Genomic DNA, 25,952 nt, shown 5'->3' with positions numbered 1-25,952 from the left:
TTATTTTGTGCACTTTAATAAATATAAAAATACTAACATTTCTTTTTAAAAATATTTTATATTACTTATTAATCTATTTCTTAATTTATTTCTATTCTTGTATTTTTTAATGTATTCAATGTATTAGTGGAGACAATACATATATTATATATGAATATATAAATATGCATCCATTGGAGTGGATGCTCCCAAAGTTTTCAGTGATAGAAATGTATAGTGAAAAAATTTAGAGATCAATAATTTGGAGTGTGAACTTGGAATTTTAGTATATTTAGGTTTAAATAGAGCTGTCACTTATTGGCTACATTCTCTTGATTAAAATAATTTATTGCATGCCATATTTTCTTAATGGTAAATTGAGATAAGGTACGTAAGGCACTTAATACAAAATCTAGCACATACTAAATATTCTATAAATATCAGTAAATATAATTATTATACCTATATACCTCCAAGGTCTCCAGCTTTCCAGGGTTACCTTTTTCTTTAATATTTCAATAAAATAATTAAACTCCTCCCATCCCACTTATTTTTTGGAAAATTAGTGTATGTCCCTGATTTTAGTAGAAAGTGCTGAGTACCCTCAGACTGCTATAACAAATTACTATAAACTGGGAAATTGTAAACAACAGAATTATTTCTCACAGTTTGAGGTCTGGAAAGGTGTGGCAGATTTGGTGAGGGCCCACTTCTTAGTGCATAAGACAAGTTATCATCTCGCTGTGTTTTCACATGGCAGAAGGGATGAGGGAACTCTCTGGGGTCTCTTTTATAACAAGACACTATTCCCACTGAGTGCTCTGTCATCATGACCTAATCACCTCCCAAAGGCCCCACCTCCAAATACCATCATACTAGGGATTGATTTCAACATACGAATTTTGGGAAGACATAAACAAACATTCAGTCTAGAACAGTGCTTGAATTCTTTTCATATGTTACATTTTTTCTGGTTGCCTAATGCCCCTCTCTTGGCTCAGTTCTCTATCACCTGCAGGTTTATCTATTCCTTATCTACACAACTCCAAGAGTAACTATTGTAAGACTTTCTTAAGACTTTTGGATAACAGTTAAGAACTGGAAAGAATTTACAATTTAGGCATCAAACAATGCCCTTCCTAAGTTCATGGATTGCTACCCATTGCTGGGACTGTCTTAGTAATTCTGTCTAATGTTGAGCCTGGACTGTTTCCCTATTGTTGGTACTCGACTTTTCCTTTCAGAAAACTTTCTGCCTTCTTAAATGTTTCCTGAATTCAAAGCCTAGCCCCCAGTTTCTCAAACTAGTGAAGGCTACTCTGTTATGCCAAGGCCCTGAGTACAGCTGCAGTCTGGGCACTAAACTTCTCCAGGGTACCATTCACACTGGCAACTGAATAATGAATGCTCACTGGAGTTATACAGTAAGATAGCCCTGCCTCTTTCCATCAAGAATGGGCTGTTTGCGAAAACCTCACTTTCAAAATCCATTAGCTAAGAGCATCCTAAATAGAAATGTCATTCACTATATGTCACTATCTCTCCCCAAACAATTAATAGAAACTTCTGACTCCAAATTTATTAGACTGAATTATTAGGGAGAGATCAAGGTCAACATTTTTGTACTTCCCTTCTACAAGAATCTCTATGCTGGAAGTGGGGCAATAAAAGATTAAACCCCGTTCTCAATCAAGTCCTATGTGTCTAGATTTCCTCCCCTTCTCACTACCACCACTGGCAATAGCAACAATACTATTATTACCATCACCATCATCATGACCTGCATGATTGCCTCGACCATGAATATCACCTTCTCTCTACCACCATAACCATCTCAATCACCACTCTACACCTGACTCTTGAAAAACACAGGTTTAAATTGTGCAGGTTCACTTACATGTGGATTTTCTTACCAACTCCTCCTTCCTCCTCGCCCTCCTTCTCAGCCTACTTAACATAAAGATGATGAGGATGATCCACTTACATTTAATGAATAGTAAATATATTTTCTCCTTTTATAATTTTCTTCATAACATTTTCTTTTCTATGGCTTACTTTATTGTAAGAATACAGTATATAATACATATACAAAATATATGTTAATCAACTTTACACTATCAGTAAGACTTCCGGTGAACAGTAGGCTATTTGTAGTTAAGTTTTGGGGGAGTCAAAAGTTTTATGTAGATTTTCAACTGTGTGGGGGTCAGTGTTCATAACTCCCATGTTTTTAAAGGGTCAGCTGTATCACCATCACTACTATCATCAACATCACAATCACTATCAACATGAAGGACCACTGTCATCACCCCAACAGTAATGGTCACTATCACTATAGCCATCGCTACTTATTTGTTGGCTTTTCTGAGGCCCTGTGGCAATTGTCTGAAAAAAGCTGCCAAAGCTCTCTAAAGTTCTTTATCTTGGGAATTCTATAGGTATGTCTGCCAGCTGTCTGCTTCTGGCTTTTTTGTGTGTGCTAGCCGATAGCCTTTCCCCTCTCTTCTAGAGAAAAGGATAGAAAAAACTCATGTCCAAGTCCTGATCTCTTGCTTCCACCCAGCCCAACTATAGGCTCTGACATTGGCATCTTCAGGTTTGGGATTGAGCCTGAGCTTTGTTAAGCACATTGGTAAGCTTCTGTAATATTGTTTCTACCCTTTTCATACTATTGCTTCATTTTGTCTCCAGAGAAAACGCCCTGTTCTATTTCCTGAACCCTAGTGTCATCCAGACAACTCTAACTTGTGAAAAGGGGGGATGAGAATTATAAGGGACCCCTTGCCTTTATCAGCTTCTTTAGGTCCTTGGCTATCCTGTGACAAAAAACTCTAAAGTCAGAAAAGTTTTCTATCCACTTGGTACCCTAGTAAGAGATTGAACATCTTGGAGCCAGTTGCTTTCTCCCCCTCCAGAAACGGGAGGTTTCTGCTGAACCAGAACAGCAGGGATGGATTGCCTTCACTTGGAGGATGTGTCAGTGCAATGGTTGAAGTCTTCTTGCAGTAGCTTTATGATCCATCACTGCTTCCTGAGTGGAAAATAGAAGCATTGTGGCATGCCTTCACAAACTACTTTGGCCACGAAGGCATAGCCTTCCTAAAGGCTTTCCATTTTCTTTTTTAACTGAATATGATCTAATACAGAACAGAGAGGGAATGGAAATCAGATTTTAAAAAGTGGGCTGGGCATGGTGGCTCATGCTTGTAATTTCAACACTTTGAGAGGCCAAGGTAGGAGGATCGCTTGAGCCCAGGAGTTGGAGACCAGCCTGGGCAACATAGTGAGCCCTCATATTTACAAAATAAAGTTTGAAAATTAGCCTGGTGTGATGGCACACAACTGTAGTTCTAGCTATTCAAGAGGCTGAAGTAGGGAATTGCTTGACTTGGGAGGTCAAGGCTGCAGTGAGCCATGATCATGCCACTGCACTCCAGACTGGGCAGTAGAACAAGATTCCATCTCAAAAACAAAATTAAAAAGTAATAATGCTTTCCCTGTAGTTAGAAGCATTTCTGTAGTAGAAACTAGAAGCAAAAAATTGAAACAGTACCTGAACATCTCACATAAATAAGAAACTAACTTTTGGTTTATCTGGATTGAATGAAAGTGGTATATAGTATAGGTGAAAGCAGGGTACAGTGACTTAAAGTACAAATTCCAGAACCAAACTGCTTGAGTTTAAACTTAGTTCCTCTGATTATTATGTGACCTTGGTTAAGTTCCTTAACCTCTTGAGGCCTCATTTGTCCATCTGCAAAATGGGAATAATAACAGTACCTACCTCACAAAGTCATGAGGCTTAAAATGATTAATGAATGAACAGTACTTAGAACAGTATCGAGCACCTATGAGTTCTATTATCCCGAAAGTTGTTTGAGTTGTATGTCACTTGGCTTTTTCAGACAGTCATAGCAGTAATGTTCTTGTGAGCCCGTTTCTGGATAAGAAAGAGCCAAAGCATCTACTTTAATGTGAAGGGATCCTCTGTAATTTCACCATCACACACTCTGAGGGAGAGGGCCTCACAGGGCACAGGTTCTTAACTTGCCATCTCTAAGAATCATCTAATATGCTTGTCAAAATTCAAGAGGTTTGAGAAAGGGTCCAGAATCTAGTTTTCACACTCCTAAGTGGTCGTAAGGCTCAGGGAAGTTATAAAATGTTACAGTAGCATAGGAGTTGGCAAATTACGGCTTGTAGGCCAAACTGTACAGTGTTTTCTTTTTTCCTTACACACAGAAGCCCAGTGTGGTTGAGGTATGGGTGACCATTTGCTTAATGGATAACTCCTTTTCCCTAGGGAGTGAATGTTGGTTAGTTCAAAGCATTCATAAGGAATCTGTCCCCCTTGCCAGGGATTGGTTTAGGCATGGTCTTGTGATGCAACCCAGGATAGTAAGACATAAATGGAAATCCACTAGAGTGTTACTGTAAGGTTTTACTAACTCTTATAAGAAAAAAAAAAGGCACTTCACAAGCATCATCCCTTTCTATATTTGAATGTGGCAAATATGATGTGGTATGTGAAGCTAGAGCAGTCCTTGCAATCATGAGGGAAGAGCCAAGAGAATCACACAGAATCCTTGTAAATGTTGCACCTTTGAATTAATCAATCTTAATGTGTTCTAGATTTCTGTTAGGAGAGATATAGAATTCATTATACTAATTATAATTTAAGATACTTTTATGTGTCTTTACTGAAACAATTTCATCACCCTGACCCTCTCTAGAAGACTCTTCGGAGAAAGGTATAGTAGAGAACAAAGTTAAATAGATGTCCCATCCTTCAAGCAAAGCATCAAAATGAGGTCTTCTGGTAAGAAGTCCTGATTATGAACAATAAAAAAGCTGGTTAAAGCTTAGATTATTCTTAATATGGTTTGAGACCTTAACAACGTCTTTATGAAAGATAATATTCTTTATGAACAAGGGGCTAAAGAAAACTCTGTCTTGCTAAGCTTAAGAAAGCTACTTTATATCCTGGAGAAAGAAGGAACTTCCTGGGTTCTGAGCTAGTTAATAAATCCTTTTCTAACTAGCTTGGTACCCTTTACCATGTAAGAACAAAAGAACACCTAAAGGGCGCTTGAATCTGCAAAGTAAATTTACATTAAGGTAACCTCGATGCTAAAATTTTCCACCCTACATCTTTTTCACAAATTGGTTAATTTGCCTCCTCCTCTATCTTCCACAAGACATCTGTTTTACTGGGCTATGTAACTGTAGTGCTTGCCATTATTCAGTATTTAACTGCTCCTTTGAAGAAACCTTACTTTAAATGGGGTTTGTCTTTAGCATGTAGATATACCACTTTTGAAAAGCCACTGGTAGTTTACTCTCTTGGAATTGCACATAATTTTTAACTTTTTCAACAGACTTTGTACATTTTTCACATTTGTAGAGCTCGTTTTAATTATTAATTTATATTGGAACAGTTCTCTGATTCTCCAATATCATTACTATTATTTTTGCTATTTGTATTAGTTTTCTATTGCAGCTATTATAAATTACAACTTAGCAACTTTAAACAACACAAATTTATACTTATAGTTCTGGAGGTCAGAGTCCCAAAATCAAGGTGTTGGCAAGGCTGCACTCATTCTGGACGCTCTAGGGAAGAAGGTGTTTTCTTACATTTTCTGGCTTCTAAAGGCCATCTGCATTCCTTGGCTCATGGTCTCAACCTCCATCTTCAAAGTTAGCAGTGCAGAGCATCTTTCCATCTCTGATTTGTCTCCTTATAAGGACCCTTGTGATTACACTAGGCCCACTAGAAGATAACCTCAGAAGTCGAGATTCCTAATCAATAGTGCTTTTTTTGCCATATAAGGTTACATATTGACAAGTTCTTGGGATTAGGCCCACCTTTGTGGGCCATTATTCAGCTACCACACTGCTTACTATTCCTTATGCTGCTGCTACTACTGCTATTCTTACTACCATTCATTAAAATTTGATTGTATATCAAGAGCCAGGCACTGTTTCATGTTACATTCTTTATCTCAGACCACAAGCCACATACTCAAATTGTCCAAATAATTTTCTTGGACAGGCTTGTGACTAAGCCATTGCTTTCTGATAAGTAAATGACACTAATTTATCACAAAATTGATTTAACAATGGCTCACAAAATCTGCATTCCCACTCCTATCTAGCACTGATTTGTATGTACCTATCTTGTTAATAATTATAAATAAGACTGCAAACTTGTAGCTTAGAAAATATAGTCATAAATCTATAGTAATGGATAGAAATTGCCATTTAGAAATCTGGCTACATTTATGAGTGGTTGGAATTAATGCTTATATATACTGGGTTCAATTAGTTTAGACCACTGAGACTACAGGGAATAGTTAATTACACCCAGCTTAGAAACTATGACTTAAACCCTTGACCAAAATACTATAAAACACATAACCTTCAAGTGAGACCTTTGTCAAAAAAGGTTAATGCCCCAAATCTATCACTGCTGTTCAAAAAACAACTTATAAACTGATGTTTGCACAATAATTTCATATTCTTATTGAAGAGTACATTATCATGTAGTTTGAATAGCACATGTTTAGTGTACTTTTGCCACTCAAATCTGTTAAGTGAGATCTTTAATATACTGTGAAACACTTTGAAGAGCAGCTCTGATGTATCTAACATGAGGCCCACCAAATGACAATTTGGCACCTAAGACTTGCTAAACATTAGAAGGGCTAGAGGTTCTTGAACTGGGTTGAACCTATTAGCTCTCTGATTTAAGGCTATTTTAAGATTGGATATAATTAAGGAGATGAGCCTAGTTAAAAAAGGAAATCATTTAAACATGAATATAGAAATAGTCTAGCACAGTGGTGTTAGCCTGTTAATTATGAACACCAGTAGCATACAGGAATTATCATGAGGAACCCATAAATCCATTTAAGCACCAAATATGTCTGTAGATTAAGTATATCCCACATATCAAACATAAATATATATATTTGTGATGAGTGATCCAAGTTTGATTTTTAAAAAATCATTGAGTTCCTGGTAGCTTTTGGTCATTCCGCATTCTATAAACCATTAATTTAAGAATTACTAAGAGAATCAGTGAAATTGACATATTTAAAATGGCTGGGCACTACTCCCCTAGCTCGAAGAATTTGGCAAGTGTACATGAAACACTTCTACCACACAAACACTTCCATTCAGATAAGATTACAGCTTCAAAAGAGCTGCCATCTGACAGTTCTATATAGGAGTTAAGTCTCCCAAAAGATATGTGAAGTGAGTTAAGCAATAAAATAAGGCCAACTAATGCTGATGAAATCTTTCAATAGCCTTTTACTTTCTGAAATGATAGCTTACCAGTAACTAAGATTAGAAAGCTAAAGAAGGTAAAAAGCAGTTTAATTTCTTTAACTTGACTGCAATAAGAGTACTTAAATCAATAAATTAGATGGGATTGTTTTTAAGAATTTTCTTATGGAAAGTGTATCTGGCTTTTAAGTACATGCTATATAAGTTGTATAGCACTTTACAAAAAATTTTGCATTGTAGGGTTTTAAAGTTAGAAAGTCTCATTTGTAGTCATTAAAAAAAAGTCAAAACAAGAAAGATGAGAAAACTAACCATGTGGAAGGTTCAGTGATTTGTTCAAGGCTGTATAGTTACAATAGAAGAGCTTAAGCTATTTTTTTTTTTTTAACCACATGGTAATAGCAACAACATACGTAGTATGGATTAGATTCTAGAAAAGTGCCATGTAGGATTTTCTAAAATGTATTTTGACTGTTAGATTCAAACTAAGGAAACCTAGAAACATCTTGTAGTAATCTTACTTTCCTTAAATTAAGGAGGGAAAAAACCTCGAATTTAAATTGACAGTATGGCATTGGGTTTCTATTTAGTCATTTTCAGACCTTATATAATAAAAATTCTTTAAAAGTATTTCAGGCCCTAGTGATTGTTTTTATAACCAAATAATTGTTTACTAAAATAAACAGGTTTATAACAAGGTGCAGAGCTGGGTATTAAGATTCATAATTCCAAGGATCCAGTATTTATAAACTTTGCAAACATACAAAATCTTCCTGTCTATAGGATTACGTGACTTTGGAATCTCAGGGAGTTTGTAGACTCTCTTTTCCTGGAAATCTTAACCATAGTTTAAGAGCAAGTTCCAGCTTCTTGAAATGGTATAAATTTCAGCTGTGCTGGTAGAAGTTAATGAATGCCATTTATTATGTTTTAAATCCATAGAACCATTGCAAAATTTAGACTGATTCTATAGTTATTACTTAGTTTAAACAACATACAATACCAAACCAGGAACTTAAAAATCATTACACTGGGGCTAAAAGCACTTTTAGAGATGCTTATGTATACTAATCAATCAGATGACTTTTTAAGTTAGCTGAAATCTAACGTGTTGAGAGCTGATAAGACTTCTATAAATCCTTTCCCTTTTTTTTCTTTTTCTTTTTCTTTTTTTTTTTTTGAGACAGGTTTCGCTCTTTGCCCAGGCTGGAAGTGCTGTAGTGCAACCTCAGCTTACTGCAACCTCTGCCTCCTGGGCTCAAACCTGAGCCTCCTGAGTAGCTGGGACCACAGGCACACATTACCACACCCAGCTAATTAATTTATTTTTGTAAAGATGGAGTTTTGCCATGCTGCCCAGGCTGGTCTCAAAACTTCTGAGCTCAAGCAATCCGCCTGCTTCAGCCTTCGAAAGTGATGGGTTTATAGGCATGAACCACCATGCTTGGCCATACAATTTCTTTTATATCTCCTTCACACCCAGTCAAGGGGACAACCTGCTCTGCAGCTGTCTGCTGATACATTTCCCTTATGGGAAACACTTGGGACTGGAAGAGTTTCAGATTTCAGGTTTTTAAGTATTTGCATATTTCCCAGTTGAGCATTCCTAATCTGAAAATCCAGAATCTGAAGTGTTCCAATGAGGATTTCCTTTTAGTACCATGTTGATGCTCAAAAAGTTTTAGAATTTGGAGCATTTCAGATTTTCCAATTAGAGATACTGAACCTATATAAAACTTGTCCCAGCCAGGTGCAGTGGCTGACACCTGTAATCCCAGCACTTTGGGAGGCTGAGGTGGGCAGATCACAAGGTCAAGAGAGCAAGACCATCCTGGCCAACATGGTGAAACCCCATCTCCATTAAAAATACAAAAATTGGCTAGGCGTGGTGGCATGCACCTGTAGTCCCAGCAACTCGGGAGGCTGACGGAGGAGAATCACTTGAACCTGGGAGGTAAAGGGTGCAGTGAGCTGTGATCGCACCACTGCACTCCAGCCTGGTGATAGAACAAGACTCTGGTCTCGAAAAACAAATAAAAAACTCATCCCTTTCCTCCAAATATTACCTGCAAAATAAAATATCGACCGTTCTCTTGTGGACTGTTCTCTTGTGGATAGTGGACTGCTAGATAATGTACTTTCTGTAGATTCCTACCGCAGGAAACTTTAAGCAGCAACTTCTGTTTAGGTCTGTTCATTCAGTCACTTAATCATACATTTAACCAACCAACCAACATTTACAGTCAACAACTACGTGTTAATTCAGTGATCATAAATGGAACCAAAACAACAACAAAGTTTTAAAGAATTACCATAACTTTTATTTTTGCTTAGTTTTATTAAAAAAATAAATATGTCATAAAGCTTTCTTTTTCCTTAAGGAGAAAAAAAGGAACAACTTTCATAAAACCAAATAAGCAATGGTAAGGTGTCTTAACATGAAAAAGATTAGGAGTCACTGGTTTACAAGTTATAATTGAATGAAAGAACTGTAACAGCCATAGTTGGCCATTTCATGCCAATGGCAGCAAACAACAGGATTAACTAGGGCAAAATAAATAACTGTGTGGAAGCCCTGATAAGTGCTTAATGAACAGACTGATTCACTGAGACATCAGTATAGATACATCTTGCTTTAAACAACACAGAAGTTCCTGAAAAGTTTTGTGTAAATGATATAACCACAAACATACTGAGAGAGCTTGGTAACCGAAAGAATTCCATGGTGAATTCTTTTATGAACAACCACCTTCACTTTTGTAAATCCAGGTATTTGCTTTCTATAAGGAGTATACTTAGTTGCTACCTCTCTGAACTGAGGAAGCAGCATATTCACCAGACAGTGTTCCAGCTGAGCCACCGGCAGTTTCCAAGTTTGTGTTTCTATTAAGTAGTGTAAGTAAGGTACAGAGTCAGCCAGGGAACCCAACTGAATCTGGCAAAGCAGGTGTAGGGGTGGGACTGCCATCTACCAATAATTCCAGCAAATACTTTTGCGAATCTACTTTGTGCAAACACAGTAATAAACCTTATCAATTCGGCTGTAGATGTACTTCCTTTTTCTAAAACTTTCAGTCATAAACTAGGTCTGGAACCCCAAAAGAAAGTAGTACTTCTAATCCTCAAAATGGGCTTTAACCAAATTAGCTGCCCAACTCCTTCAAACTGGAATGGATGATAATGAAAGAGACTGAGTTTTCCAAAGCTGAAGTTTAACAACACAAAAATCATCTTTCATATCACTAGTTAGTGAAAAATTTTGCTGGTGACAAAAATTTTTCAAATGGTTGTTTTCTTTCTGTTATTGTTTTTTTTAACTTCCTCTAAACAGAACTCTGAATTCTTGGGCAAACTCTGCAGAAGTTAGTCACTGATGCTTTCTGGTTGATTTATATATTTCAGTTCTGCTGATAGAAATAAAATTTCTTTCCACCCACCAGAATTTCATGAACTTATACTATACCAAAGCAGTGATGCTCTGGACAGAGAATATGCATGGTAGTACTATTTCCAGTCAGTTTTATCAAATGTAAATAAACAAACAGAATCCTCACTTAGCTCACAGCCTCGATTCCATTTGGCCAACTTCTGCCAGACCCAAGCCACATTTAAATTAGGCTGTTCAGTTTTTTTATTTAATGCTAATAACATTGCTGTCTATATGTACAAGTGTGATGAAAAGAGCATGTAATCTGTAGTCTTTTCCACACTGAGTACACTAACAATTAGTAAATAATTAAAGAGTAAGTGGTCATTTAAAAAAAAACTTAAAAAAAAAATTTCTAGCACTTTAAAAAATGGGTCCAAAAAGTGCCCTATTAATGTCCAATGCTGTTCCCCACCCAGTCCCACCCATTCATTCAAAACCTGCTACAAATGCTGGATTGAGTTCATATCAAATAATTTAGCAGTACCAAGATTTTTCAAATGGAAACAGTGTTATTGACTTCTTCATATTGAATAACAAAATAAGGGTAACTCTGGTCATCATTAAAAATGACAAAAATCTGAGGCTCAAAGAAATTATCCACACAAGAGTCATAAAGGTCACTGGTAACACTGCCAGGATTGACTGGAGGGGGCCTTCTCATGCCATGACTGCCCATTGTGTATCTGCCAGTCAGCACTTTGGCCAGAAACATGAAATGGACTCCTTTGGAGGACTTCTTAGAAAAGTTATGAGAGTAGCTTGCCTTCTTTGCAAAATAACTGCCTTGTCCAAACATTGTAGCATGCTTTCCACAGACTCGAGGGTCAAAGTTGTGTTTGCAGATTCCATCTACCACATCCTGGGATGTTCCATGAAATAAATGTCTCTCATTTATTATCCTGTCACGGCCAAACATTTTCCTGTTCATATATTCCTTTTTCCTAATGCAAAAAGCAGACAGGGAATTCATAAGGATAAAATACAAGTCAATTTAACAGGCATGATATAGTCATAAACTTCTCTATGGTTTTAATGAAGAGGAAATATTAAACTAGTTATTATCAAGAACAAAATGCCATCAAAGATCCAAATAAAAGTTTAAACTTATCTTTCCACTGAAGAAAAGCCCCTTTCCTTCTTTTGCCACCAATCATTTACTTGCTTTATCTTCCATCTTAAATCTATTAAAAGTTCTCCTATCTTTTCCTTCTTCAGGATGCCTTCCTTGCCTAATTCCTTCAACTTGAAGATCTCTTAGATTCTAAGATTCCTGAAATCTAAATATATTTCCTCCCTTTGTACTACATTAGTTGGCTGACTTGAGAGATACCATAGTGAAGTGATTAAGAGCAAGGCCTCTGGTGCCAGACTGCCTGGGTTCAAATTCCAGTACCATATCTTAATAGCTGCATGACCTACAGCAAGTAAGTTTCCTGTGACTCAGTTTCTTTTTCTCTGTAAAATGTAAATTGTAATAATCCTACACATGTCTGTTAGGAGGATTATGTGTCAGTTAATACACAGAAAAATATGAACATAAATTGTATGTAAATGTTTACTATTATGTTCCTCATTTGACATTAGCTACAATAAAGCTCTCTTGAACTTTTCGCACGTCTGACTCACCTTTTATATTTCTCCCAAAGAAACTGGTTTTGAACTCTCAATATCTGCAAAATTCTATATTTAAACTCAGGCACAGTCTTATGAAAAAGATTGTAAATGATCCGATAACTTTTATCCTCTGCAGAAACAGGCACTTGGATGAAGTCCTGAGATGGATGCATATAAACCCAAGTTTCAGGGTAAAAGTTTGCTGAAGTGACCCCATCTGGGCAGATAATTTGTGAAGATGAAGCTGCTTCAAGAGGTGGAGGAGCTTGTGTGGGAACCCCACCAAGTGTCCTATAATGAAGAGGAAGGAACATTAATGTAAAACATTAAGAAATAAGTACACCTCACATTATAGGACTCTATATCAGTGTCTACTTAACATAATCTGTATAGCTTTAGTGCTTATTTAAAAAATAAAAAATGCTATCTATCTATTTAAGAAAAAAAAGTCTTAATCACTGTCTGTACATGAGTAGCCTAATATTAGCCTCCTCTGGGCCTCCTCCTTCCTGTGGACAAAACTCCAAAATGTATAGCTACAAGGCAAACAAGCAAGAGCCGGTTCACAAATACCTTTACTTTTGAATCCTAGACTCCTCTTTATTACCTATAGCTAAAGAAACTTTGTTATGTGTTTTCTTCAAAATGTGCTGATACTAAGCAGAAAAGATTTCATTACTAAAGGATATGTGGGTGGGAGACAAAGTAAGGCAGGCAGCAAGGAGGGAGCTTATAGGGAGAAAAAAAAAAGCTACTTTAATTTCTGTATAAAAACAAAAGTCATGGTGCAGGACCTGAACACTGATAAATATTTGACATTTGTTTCATTTTCCAAGATCACATATAGAAACAAAACCACCAATACTATTCAACTTTTAGAGCTATGAGTGTGCTTAAGATGAAGCTAATTACTATGAACTCTAGACACCAGAATGCGTATCCGTGAGACTTTAAATTCATGTCTGTTACTCTGAACAATGATTTTAGATAAGCAGCTTTGGTAAGTTATTTATTCCTGCCTAGTTAAATGCTTGAATTTAAATCACATTTCTTGGCCATTTTCAAAACAGAGAGAAAAAAAGTAAAGAGCAAGGAAATCCTGACCCTGAGACTTAGTTTCAGGGCCAGGTACTATAACAGTCATTGGCATATACTGGTCACAAGGAAGTAATAATGTGGGCCAAAATGGATTAGGAAACTGAAATTTTCATAAGAACTTTGTGACACAGAGACTACAACTTTGTGTGACCATGTGTCTCATCTCCAAAGAGCACAGCTAACCATCACTTTCATCATAATCATAGCCAATAAATATTATGCACCAGTCATTTTACATACAGTATCACTAATTGTCACAATAACCCTTAAGAAGACTTGGTTTTCCCCACTTTTCAAATGAAGAAACTGAGGTTTAGAGAGATTAAATAATTTGCCCAAGTATCGCTAGTAAAGAGCAAAGACAGGATTTGAATCTAGGCCGGGCTCATCTAGGTAGTTTCTAATCTCATACTCTTTTTAGTTCCATGTATTTCACAAATTTTTTTTTTCTTTTATACAAAGCTGCAAAGTGATAGACAAGATACCAGCACTCCAACCTGGTTTTGCCTGACTCTCACCACGAGCACCAGCACCAGCATCACTACATTATCATCATCATCGCACAGTCTTTTAAGGGATGACTTTTAAAAAACTAAAAGCTGTGGAAGCATGACTGCTTTCTCTAGCCCCACCTTCTACAAGTGACTGTGCCTTCAATTTAATGTGCCTCAGAGTCTCTTTGTGAGACAGAGTTCTGGATGGGTGGATCCAGGGCTTACTGATCTCCGAGGTGCTTTTAAGTACAGGGGCAGATTTAAAGTGCTGCTGGTTTCTCCAACTGTCACAACAAAAGGCACAACAGTTCTTGTCCTCTGTAGCATTTTCTCAGTGCCCACACAGATTCCTTTGGATCCTCAGTACTGATACATTTTTCTGGTACACTGGTACACTTTCATGAAGAGAGGCCTCACTGCTTTAATCAGATTCTCAAAGATCTGATGGCTCTTCAAAAAGCCATCACTATTCTGGAGGAACAGCTGGGAAGCAAACAATATAAGCCCTTTATTTTTGTTTAATAGCTATTCCCTCTATCCAGCTTTGCAAAGAAAAGGGTGAGTCCCCAGCCCACCAGGTTTTCTATTATTAACAGGGGTTGAAGTTAACAACAAAGGCTTCTGGTTTAAAGGAATAAGGTAAGATTCTCTCCAAACACTCTGCCCAAGAGGTTTTAGACTCTCAGCCTGTACAGCAAACCTAACCCTAACAGAAGAGATTCTGCCCTTTTCTTTCTGGTATCACTACTATGTACCCGTTCCTTAAAATGAAAGCTTCAAATATACCTTTTCCTTTTTTGTGGGGGGGATGGAGATCTGTTATTACTAACATATGCTTGAAGATGAGCTGAGATAAATAATTCCTATCCATTCTAAGATATTAAATTGGACTATGTATATGGCAGACATCCATTCCAACCCACAGATGCTTACTTTTTAACAAGCCAACATCCTAACTGGCCTAAAACACAAATATGCATATACACGTCTGTCTGATGGGCTTCAAGACTCGAGTTGCCATGGGTTAAAAGTATATATTCTAAGCACAGTTACAAATGTACCTTTATTTTCTGAGAATGATGAGTTTGTATTTACCTCATGGGTATTCCAAAGATATATGGCATGTGTCACTGTACCACACCAGCCTTCCCTAGAAAGGCCAAGTCGAAGGGAATTGAGCTTCTATGCAAAGATCTCGGAAGAATGGATTTTCAGAATCAAAGGTCACCTTTTATAACTCTCCCTCCTTCCCCTTACCATTTTGAAGGATATTTAGTAAACCAATTTCAGCGGTGAAATAAAAATTAATTCATTATCCTTTTGAGGGGAATTAAAGAAACTGTGTCAGACATTCTCATGACCATGATGTGATTGTATGGGATGGATGTTCTTTCAGCTGAAAGCACTGAACCCCCTAACCCCTAAATCTGAGCTTTGTTTGCTTATGCAGTCTCAGCTCAAGAATTCTAAGATTATTAAAGAATAAGCTCCTTTTTATCAGCCCCATTAAAAAGCAGGAGAGACCTTTTAAAAAATAGCTGAATTTGCAGGAAATTCATTAATTAACATCAATCTCCTACCCTACCCTTTCCACTCTTATCTCTGATTCCCTGAGAATTGTGGCCTCTTTAACACCTATCTTTTTCTTTGACCCTTTGCATTTAATAACAACTTAAAAACCCAAGATCATGCCTGTAATCCCAGCTACTTGGGAGGCTGAGGCAGGAGGACTGCTTGAGGAAGGAGTTCAGGATCAGCCTCAGTAACACAGTGAGACCTTGCTTCTACCAAAGAAAAAGAAAGCAAAAATAAGCTGGGCATGGCGGCATGTACCTGTAGTCCCAGCTACTTGGGAGGGTGAGGCAGGGGGATCACTTGTAGTATTTTTACTGGTGAGGGGGTCTTGCCTTGATGATGGCCTGACTGATCAGGGTGGTGGTTGCTAAATTGGCAGTGGCGATTTATTAAAATAAGACAACAGTGAAGCTTGCCACATCAATTGACCCTTCCTTTCATGAAAGATTTCTCTGCTTTATGCAGTACCATTTGAAAGGATTTTATCCACAGTAGAACTCTTTCAGAATTGCAGTCAATCCTCCCAAACCTTGTGGTTGCTTTATCAACTAAGGTGAGGTAATATTCTAAACCCTTTATTATTTCAAAATTCTTTACAGCATCTTCACCATTAGATTTCATCTCAAGAAACCCCTTTCTTTGCTCATTCAAAAGAAGCAACTCCTTATGCATCCAAGTTTTATCATGAGATAGTAGCAATTCCGTCACATCTTCAGGCTACACTTCTAATTCTGCCTCTCTTGTTATTGCCACCACATCTGCAGTGACTTCCTCCACTGAAGTATTGAACCCCTCAAAATAATCCACGTGGGCTGAAATAAACTTCTTCCAAATTTCTGTTAATGTCAGTATGTTGGCCCCCTCCCATGAATCATAATGTTCTTAATGGCATCTAAAATGGTAAATCCTTTCCAAAAGTTTTCCAATTTACTTTCCCCAGATCCATTAAAGGGATCACTATGTATGGCAGCTATAGCCTTACAAAATGTACTGTTAAAATATGAAGTCTTGAAAGTCAAAATTACTCCTTGATAAGTGGGCTGCAGAATGGATTTTGTATAGCAGGCATGAAAACAGTAATCTCCTGTACATCTCCATTTGGGCTCTTGGGTGACCAGGTGCATTGTCAATGAGCAGTAATAGTTTGAAATAAATCTTTTATTCTTGAGCAGGTCCCAAGAGTGGGCTTAAAATATTCAGAAAACCATGTTATCAACACATGTGCTGTCATCCAGGCTTTGTTCTTCCATTTATAGAGCACAGGCAGAATAGATTAAGCATAATTCTTAAGGGACGTAGGCTTCAACTTAAAGTCATCAGCTGCATGAGCCTATGACAAGAGTCAGCCCTGTCCTTTGAAGCCAAGCACTGACTTCTCGCTACATGGAAGTCCTAGATGACATGACATCCTTCTAATGACAACCTTATAATAGAAGGTTGTTTTGTCTACATTGAAAAATCTCTAGTTCAGCCACCTTCATCAATGATCTCAGCTAGATTTCTGGATAACTTGCTACAGCTTCTATATTAACACTTACTGCTTCACCTTGCACTTTTGTATTATGGAGATTTCCTCTTAAACTTCATGAACCAACCTCTGCTAGGTTTAAACTTTTCTTCTGCACCTTCCTCACCTCTCTCAGCCTTGATAGAACTGAAAAAAGTTATGGCCTTGCTCCGGATTAGGCTTTGGCTTAAGGGAATGTTGTGGCTGGTTAGATCTTTTATCCAGACCACTAAAACTTTCTCTATATTAGCAAGGCAGCTATTTTACTTTCTTATAATTTGTGTGCTTACTACAGTAGCACGTTTAATTTCCTTCAAGAACTTTTCCTTTGTATTCACAACTCGGCTAATCTTAAGGCACAAGAGGCCTAGCTTTTGGCTTATCTCAGCTTTTGACATGCCTTCCTCACTAAGCTTAATCATTTCAGGCTTTTGACTTAGAAGTTAGAGATGTGTAACTCTTCCTTTCACTTGAACACTTAGCATCCATTGTAAGGTTGTTAACTGGCCTAATTTCAATATTGTTTTGTCTCAGCAAATAGGGAGGCCCAAGCTGGGGGTGGGGTGGTGGGTGGGATAGGGAAATAACCAGTCCATAGAGCGTCAGAACACAAAGCACAGTTATCAATTAAGTTTGCCGTCTTATATGGGTGCCATTCTTAGCACCCCAAAACAACTGTAATAGTAACATCCAAGATCACTGGTTAGATCATGATAACGGATATAATAATAATGAAAAGTTTAAAATATTGCAAGAATTACCAAAATGTGACTCAGAGATACAAAGTAAGCACATGCTGTTGAAAAACTAGCATCAATAGACTTGCTTGAACTAGGGCTGCCACAGACCTTTGATTTGGAAAGAACACAGTTATCTGTGAAGTATAATAAAGGGAAGCACAATAAAACAAGATATGCCTGTATAATGAAGACATATTTATGGCATTAATTGTATTGCTGCTTATATTAATAGTTCATACTTTTACAAAACAACCCTAAGTTAAAAAAAAAAAAACACACACACACACACACACACACACATACAAAGAGGAGGAGGGCATATTCCATGATTACTCACCTTGGGATCAAAACAGAAGCATTTTCACCACTCACTAAAACTTTCCAACAATGCAGAACTTATATTCTTACCCTCACACGGAAGCTATATCTTGCTTGATTGGCTCAGCATGCCAAGCTGCGGGTCTCATTAATGAGTTCTACTGTCTCACCAGGACGACAGTATATTCCTAACTACTGGACACTGACACTATCTCCAGCTGTGCTAGTAAAAATCACAGAAAGGGCATTTTTACTAGTTCTAATTTTTTAAGAAACTCGACAAGGTAAAATTTTTCAAACTGGCACTTAGAAGAAAGTATATACTTAACCCAATCCAATATACATTTCTAAAATTAGTCTTACTACAAATTTCTTTTCGATACTGATCATTTCAGGGATTTTTATCTGTAATTTATTTTTAATGTTCCTTGTGCAATCACAGGATTAGAATCACTAAGATTCTGTCATAACAACTTAGGGAAAACAGTTTGAGCTAAAATAAAAACAGTAGGAATATAAAAACAGTATGTTTACCTCAAAGATCAGCACAAAAAAACCATCCATTAGACAATCTCTAAAGTTCATAAAATCAAGTAAACCTATATCATTTTCAAAATCAGGCTCTAAACAGCATATCTGACTGGAGTAGATAATTATTTCCCTAGAGATACTAATTATCAAAGTTGGCCATGTGAATGGTAATGTGCCCACCACCTTTGGGTATCTGTAATGATATGCCACTGGGTTATCTGGAGATGAAAGGAAGAAACCAACTCTTGCCAAAATGGAAGAAAAGCTCATCTACAATTCAGAAGGGTGTGTTCAGTCCTAATCTTATATTAAGAAACTATATTCTTAGTATGACAAGTAATTTTAGTGAGTATCATAGGAAGAGGTGCCTTTCCTAGCCAATAAGAATGTCAATTATTTTAAAGGTGAATTTTTCCCATTCAAATTCAATCAAGGAAAAAGTATGGAGAAATCACCTTGTAGGACTCTCCTCACTTGCCCTGGCAGTTTGGCTAAGCTGTCCTATAACATAGAAGGGTCTCATCTTGGAAGTAGTTCCATGAAAGAAGTTTCACGGAAGGAAAAACTCAAATCTTCCATTAAGGAGATAAATGCAAGTTCTGTGCCTCATTCCAGACACAGTTACATTTAGTTGTGGAAAAATGTTAACTCTAAAAAATCCAATAAGATACTAATTCTTTTAGTGTTGGATCAGTTGTAACTTATTTGTACTCAATTTCTTGAGGAATTAAAAATCCAACGAATAATTTGGAATTTCACATTCTAGGGGTACTAACCAAGGCAAACTTTTAATTTAAAATATTTTTCTCTCTAGTATTCAGGAGTGCATTTTCATAAGATGAGAGTAAAGACAAGACTTTATACTGGACACTTACTGTAAATATGGAAGCAGGATAAAACAGGAGCGGAAGAGGGGTCTCCTTTTTATTTCTCTCCTGAAGAATGAATTGTGGAGGATGTAGTGGTTATTCCACATCATAAATCGAACTTCTTTCAGACCCCGAGAGTTGGCTTCTTCAATCAATCGAATGACAGACTATGGAGGAGAAAACAGAATGTAACAACAAAAAAAAAGAAAGTTAATAAATAATTATGGTTAAAAATGAAAATTTAATGAAAGGCAAAAGTTAACCTCACAGGAATTTCAATGAAGTACAGTGAGTTAAATTAATTCCCTTTAAATGCTAAGAGACTCTTTTTTTCCTTCCAAGTATGTAGGGTGGAAATATACTCCCTGTTAATAAGGCATAGATTTTCACCTTATGAAACATGTGGGCCCAGGGAACCATTTTATTCTATTTTGAGCCTTAATAAAATCAAGGAAGGTTTTGGTTAAGGGAGTTTTCAAAAGAAGAAGTAAAGATAGTGATGTTTGCCAGTCTCAGTGGCTCACACCTGTGACTTGTGAGCCACTCCCAACACTCTGGGAGGCAGAGGAAGGAGGATTGTTTGAGGCCAGGAGTTCAAGACCAGATTAGGCAACACGGCAAGATCCTGTCTCCACAAAAAAAAAAAAAATTAGCTAAGTACAGTGGCATATACCTGTAGTCCCAGCTATTTGGGAGGCTGAGGCAGGAGCACTGTTGAGCCCAGGAGCTTGAGATTATAGTGAGCTATGATTGTGCCACTGTACTCCAGCCTGGGCAACAGAGCAAGAGCCTAGCTCTAAAAATAAATAAATACATTTTGAAAAGGTGATGGTGTATAAAGTTCAAACTTCAAGCTCCAAACCCAAAAAACTTCTCAGAGAAATGAAGACAGAAATGGTCCAAGTATTCTCAGAGTACATTTTAAACAACCTTGTACTCTTATTTGGAAGGTAGATGCTAGTGATCCCGATCTTAAGCTTATTTAGTTTAATATTGTGTTTTATAATAATTAACATACTAGGTTTTCTTCTTTTGCTATTGTCTTAAAAAAATCAAAGTGAAGGTAGATAAGTTGTTCCCTCCTTTTGTAATGCTGGAAATGAACTTAATCAAATTGAAAAAGTCAGATTTTTGGAATGTGAAATTAATCTCAAGTCCATTTGAGGGTATTAAAATGACTCAGAATTGTCATTCAGAAGCAAAGTAAACCATCATCATGTTAAAATCTTGCTTTGAGACTGAAGGGCTATTTTCACTATCTCAGACTAAGGATGTAAATGCACATAGGAGAAAATTTTAAATAACTGATTTCCCTGACCACAGCTCAATAAACATTTTCAAGTACTTCTTCCAGAGACATAAGAGTGATTGTTTCCACTGGGCTTCTAAAATGCTAAGTATAACACTTAATCCAATCTCCATAAGCCCAGGAGCCAGATATAATCAAAAGTTATACCGATTCTTATCTTGTGAAAATTACTCCATAGGTGGCAACAGGTCAAAGTACTTCATCTCTATAATGTAAGAGTCTGTGGAAAGAATTTTACTTAGCTAATCTTTGGATTTCAAATTAATGGAAAGAAATAAGCTTTAAGAAAAATAAAAAGTTTTCTTGTATCAATGAGACTCAATTTTATATTCATAAGCTCTTTGATTATATTCATAGTTCTGCCTAGACATTGTTTTAAAGAAAGAATAAAAGAAGAAAAAAATCAAATTTGAAAAATGTACTTGTCAAGAAAGAACCTATAAATACCTCAGGATACTCTCTCCATCCAAAGTGGTCCCTACAGAAGAATTTCCAGACTGTGTGGTAAACAGAGTTGACATTGCTAGAGGGTGGTGTGGACAGCCTTCGTAGTTGGTCAAATTCAGTTGTTTCATACACATTCATGGCATTCAAATCTGCCCAAAATTCTTGTCCTCTTAAAAAAACAAAACAAAACAAAAACAAAAACAAAAAAACTTGTTAATATATTTGTAAAACAAAAATATCTAAACATCTCATTGGACATTAAAAATATACAGCATAGCCTGTTGTAGAATTCTCAAGACTTGCTTCACTTGAAGTAAAAGAATATTTATTGCTGGTTGTTTCCATAGCATCCATTTCCTATATGCCCTTTCTAATCAAGACCAAAATTTCTAGGCCATGGAATTATAGTAAGATTGATTTAACCCCACAGCACCACTGGCCTAAACCAATTAAAATACGCCCATCTTCCACTCTACAGTGGGCTGGCCTCAGCCAATCAGGGAGTCAGTTTTACTATGAAGGTATGTAGAAACTAAACATAGACAAAAGAAAATTTCTCTTGAAGCTTGGCCTTTTCTTCAGAGGCCATCAGTTTACTTGAGCCAACATAGGAATATATAGTATTGCCTGATCAAAGACAGGAGAAAAGAAGGGAAAAATAAAATTACTCCAGATAAAGCCAGTACTAATCTACCCAACATCAATATTATCTTTTATCCTGTGTTTAGAAAAATATTGGCAAAACAGGAAGAAAAAAATAGTTTGGATTATTAAGAGGTTTAGCTTTGAGAATATTTTGGTCATCTTGTTATATGGTCCACTGCTGCTAACTTTACAAATGTCTCCATACTGTTAGAAGGGAAGTCCCACTATATGAATCAGACTCATTTAATAAATTAATTTATAAAGGGTGGTCTAATAAAAACATTTGTGTTTCCCATTTTATAGAACTTCATGAAACATTTGAACCAGTATTTCAAGTAACTGGCATAATGGTCATTGTACTCCTCTCTCTTCTCTCTTTTTTTATATGTTTGAAAGTTACTTGAAGAAAATATAAAAAATGAAATATATGCTAACAGCATAGTTATTGCAGCATAGTGTACCACAGATTTCTAAATGGATATCTACAACACAGAAAATACTCAAGTTCTAGTGGCATTCAGAAAGACTGATACATGTGAGGTCTAGGTGTTGAGACAGATTTTCCTTATAATTAACTTATTTCCTGGCTGTAAATTAGAATTTTGAAAAGGGTTGTTAAATTTGATTTATGGTTGCCCACTGCACTCCAGCCTGGGCAAAAAGAGTGAAACTCTGTCTTAAAGAAAAAGAGTTTGATCTATGGGTTTTGTTAGTTAGCACATTTTCCAAAATCTGCTCTTGGAATAATTGTTTTAAAAACTATTAATAGGTATTCTGTGCACAAAAGATTCTGCAGTCAAATACTTGAAAAATGGATTATACAAAGCTTAATAATTTACTTTTGACAGTCTCTCCTCAGTCCCTATGCTAAGGTAGAGACCGAAGTACTGTGATAAAGGCTATAAAAATCCTTCTAAACCTATGACAATGTTCCTTTCTCCCTTTCCCCCACAAATATCTAGTAACATCTCTCAATAAAACTTTGGCAAATATCAGGAAAAGAAACAAATCTACTTTCCACCCTCTATCCCAATGTTCACAATTTATGAATCAGGTTCTACTCTGGAAAAAAAACCAACACAACTCAGGTTACATAGCCAACTGATGATACCAAAAAGCATGGAACTTGTAAAAAGCAGTATATTCCTTTAAAATTCCTAAAGATCTTCCCAATAAATCCCAGATTTCTTGCTTAGAAAGAATACTATTTGGGTGTGGTCTCAAAAACAACATATAATTTTAATTAAGCATGAAATAATACAATAAAATGTAGTTTAAAATAGTATTTGGCCACTGTTTTAAAATGATTTATGGTAAATAGGAATATTTAATTCAAATAGAAAAATGTTTCTGGAAAAATCGGAAAAACTGAAACAAAACTGAAAACTGGAACTCCTGTGTCTAAATTAAACTTTGTATCAAGTTGCCTTAAGCAATATTCATAACTTTAGAAGAATCTGATATTATGATTAAAAAGTGAGATAAAAATCTTTCTCCCTGTTAAGACCATTTTAAGTTTCTAAACATATTTTTCCACCTTTAAGCTTCACTCAGCAACTTTTCCCAATTATGAGTTACAAATCCTCAGTATTTCCTTTAAGGAGTTCTTAGAACAGCAGTCATTATGTTAACATGCATTGTAATATAAACACCCGATGCTTTTTGCTGTTTAGTGTCAGATTTTATTCTGGACATCACTCTAGCAATTTCTGTGTAAGCCTGTATTACTGAGACTTCATAGATAACAATTTGCATGAGAAAGACATTTACAACTGCAGCTTTTGCTACATTCTCTGTGCATGTCAGTCCTTTGGGCATTATGAAGTTTCTATGACAAATCCTAATTTGCTACAATCAACTGTTCTTTGGACTGATGTATCAAAGTACTGTTTTAGCTCTATTTGGTTTTCAATATGCTTTTTCTAAACTTGACAGAGACAAAATCGCAAATTTGAAAAACATTAAATTGTCTTTTTGTAAGATTAATTTTACCACCTGCTCTCCCTTAAACAGGGAATGCTTTAAAAATCTAAACGCAAGAGGTTTTTTCCTCTACAATCTGCATCAGTATAAATGTGTGCAATATGGATGCCAAATGTTCAACAGCCACCATACTCTTCTTTATCAAACTATTGTTTCTTATTATCGGAAAGCAGTTATGAGTCATCTGTGTGTGGTAATCATGATGGTAGGCTCTACTGGGCAATACACAAAGAATTAAATAGATGTAGCTCTGTCATCCAGGGGCTTTAAGAGAGGAATAACTAACAAAATGTAAGCCAAAGAAGCAGTGCATCTGCCTATCTAAACTCATCAGTGGCAAGTACATTCAGGAAACAAGAGGACAAAGAATAGACATGCAGCAATATGGAAGAAGAGATGGTTATTGGCATCCAGTAACAGAAAAAGGTCAGGAAAATTAAGAGGTTTTATTCTATCAATCTAAGATAACTTTCAACAAGAAAAAGAATTCTAGGAGCAGTTTAAATAACAGGAAATATCACTGGTAAGTAAAGAGCTGAGTGTAAGAACAAGGAAAAAGGGGTCTCCAAGCACTTGGCTTCTTGAAAGATGGGTGGAGACAGGATCGGTACAAGTAGTTGGAAAAGGAGACCTTCTAAACGGGTATCTGAGAGATGAGGAAATGAGAACCTATAAATTCCTGTAAGTAGGTAACAAGCAATGTGAGACATATCAGACAATGAACTGAGGATGTTTTAAGTCCAGGGTCTCATAGCCTTAAGATATAAGGGTAGGAATTTACACTATTGAGCAGATGAAGTTAGAGTCAAAGCATTAAATACAGGATATTGGAAAACTGAACAGTATATACAGATTGTTAGAAACTGAGCAAGAGAGACAGTGCTAAAGATTGGGGGTGTCTTTGTAAAAGCAAGGTGCAATAATCGTTGAAGATGAGAACCCCATCTGGCCTAAAAGGCATCTCTACTGAGAGATGGCCAAAAAAAGAGTGTGTGAGTGATAGCCACTGTACAGTAGGATTTCTATCTTGCCACCTGTATTACATGGCTAAATTCATCAGTATTGTGTTATCTAATATACGCCCCAATCATGAACCAGAAAGGAAAAAAAACAAACGTGTGAACAGATTGCTGATTTTTGCTATTAACGGAAGAATGAACTTGAACTGCTGAAATATTAACAATTCTGTTTTTGCATGTTTCACCAACACACCACCACACATACAACTATAAGAATCCATATGCAACACTAATTTAAAATGCCGAAAAGGATGCCCATTCTCATAATTTAGATGCTTTATAACAATGGTTTTCCTCTTCAACAAATATCTACACATACCAATTAAGCCAACATTTTTCAACATACATTACCAATGCATAGAACACCAAAACTCACACTAAGTCAGAAAGTATGCCGCACACATCATTTCTTTTAAGTATACTAATATTTTAGTATTTAAGATCCTAAAAAGAAAGTAGAAGGGACCTATGACATGAACAATAAACAGAGTCGGGATGAAAACCAGAACTAAAATAGAAAAAGATGCTAAATGAAATAGAAATGAGTAAAAACACAGCTTCTTTCTCAGATAAATAGCTCTTGAGTTTATACATTTAAGAGATCCATGAAGAGTGTAACCATTTTAGGCTATTTCTCTATTTATAAAGTGTTTGTAACCAAGAAGAAAATGAGACAATATTTTAAAAAGCAAAGTAATTGAAAGTAGACACATTAATTAGGTACTGGGCTCTGCTTTGGCCATAAGAAAATGAAAAAGGCAAAATGCCATGGAGCACCAATCTAGTAGGGAAAGCAAACCTTGTGGCATCGTGTGAAATGTGGCACAAAGGTGGTGAGAGGCAGATAGCCTACCTCTGCTGGGAAAGTTGTCAAGAAAAGTGGTCACAGGAGTCGTCCCAGAGTGGATAAAATGTGAGCCAAGTCTAGCTACCAGGCAAACAGTGGGAAGTGGGACACCACATGCAGAGTGACTCCATGTGAAGAAGCTAACCAAGCAAGGCACACAAGAATAGTGTGCAAGAGGCACACCCAGTTCATGTGGGAGGTCAAGGTATATGTATCTATGAGAGGTAAGGGATAAAACTGGACTGGATAAGTTG

General features: G+C 36.5%; 2 protein-coding genes across 2 annotated transcripts in view; one reads left to right on the top strand and one right to left on the bottom strand.

Moving 5' to 3' along the window:
* SSR3 (signal sequence receptor subunit 3) overlaps positions 1 to 25,952 on the top strand; it is a 270,342-nt gene that overhangs the window by 92,030 nt on the left and 152,360 nt on the right. The window lies entirely within an intron of this gene.
* Positions 9,571 to 25,952, bottom strand: part of TIPARP (TCDD inducible poly(ADP-ribose) polymerase) — a 31,456-nt gene continuing 15,074 nt past the window's right edge. The window contains exons 3-6 of the mRNA XM_010335745.3: positions 21,205 to 21,373; positions 19,455 to 19,615; positions 12,329 to 12,607; positions 9,571 to 11,643 (exon numbers count right to left, since the gene is read on the bottom strand). Coding sequence (XP_010334047.1) covers positions 11,196 to 11,643; positions 12,329 to 12,607; positions 19,455 to 19,615; positions 21,205 to 21,373 — 1,057 coding nt within the window. The 3' untranslated portion in view covers positions 9,571 to 11,195. The remainder of the gene's footprint in view (positions 11,644 to 12,328; positions 12,608 to 19,454; positions 19,616 to 21,204; positions 21,374 to 25,952) is intronic.

Source organism: Saimiri boliviensis, chromosome 9 (genome assembly GCF_048565385.1).
Source record: "Saimiri boliviensis isolate mSaiBol1 chromosome 9, mSaiBol1.pri, whole genome shotgun sequence".
NCBI classification, from domain to species: domain Eukaryota; kingdom Metazoa; phylum Chordata; class Mammalia; order Primates; family Cebidae; genus Saimiri; species Saimiri boliviensis.
The sequence above is the reverse complement of the archived record's forward strand: the minus strand, read 5'-3'. Positions and strand labels throughout refer to the sequence as shown.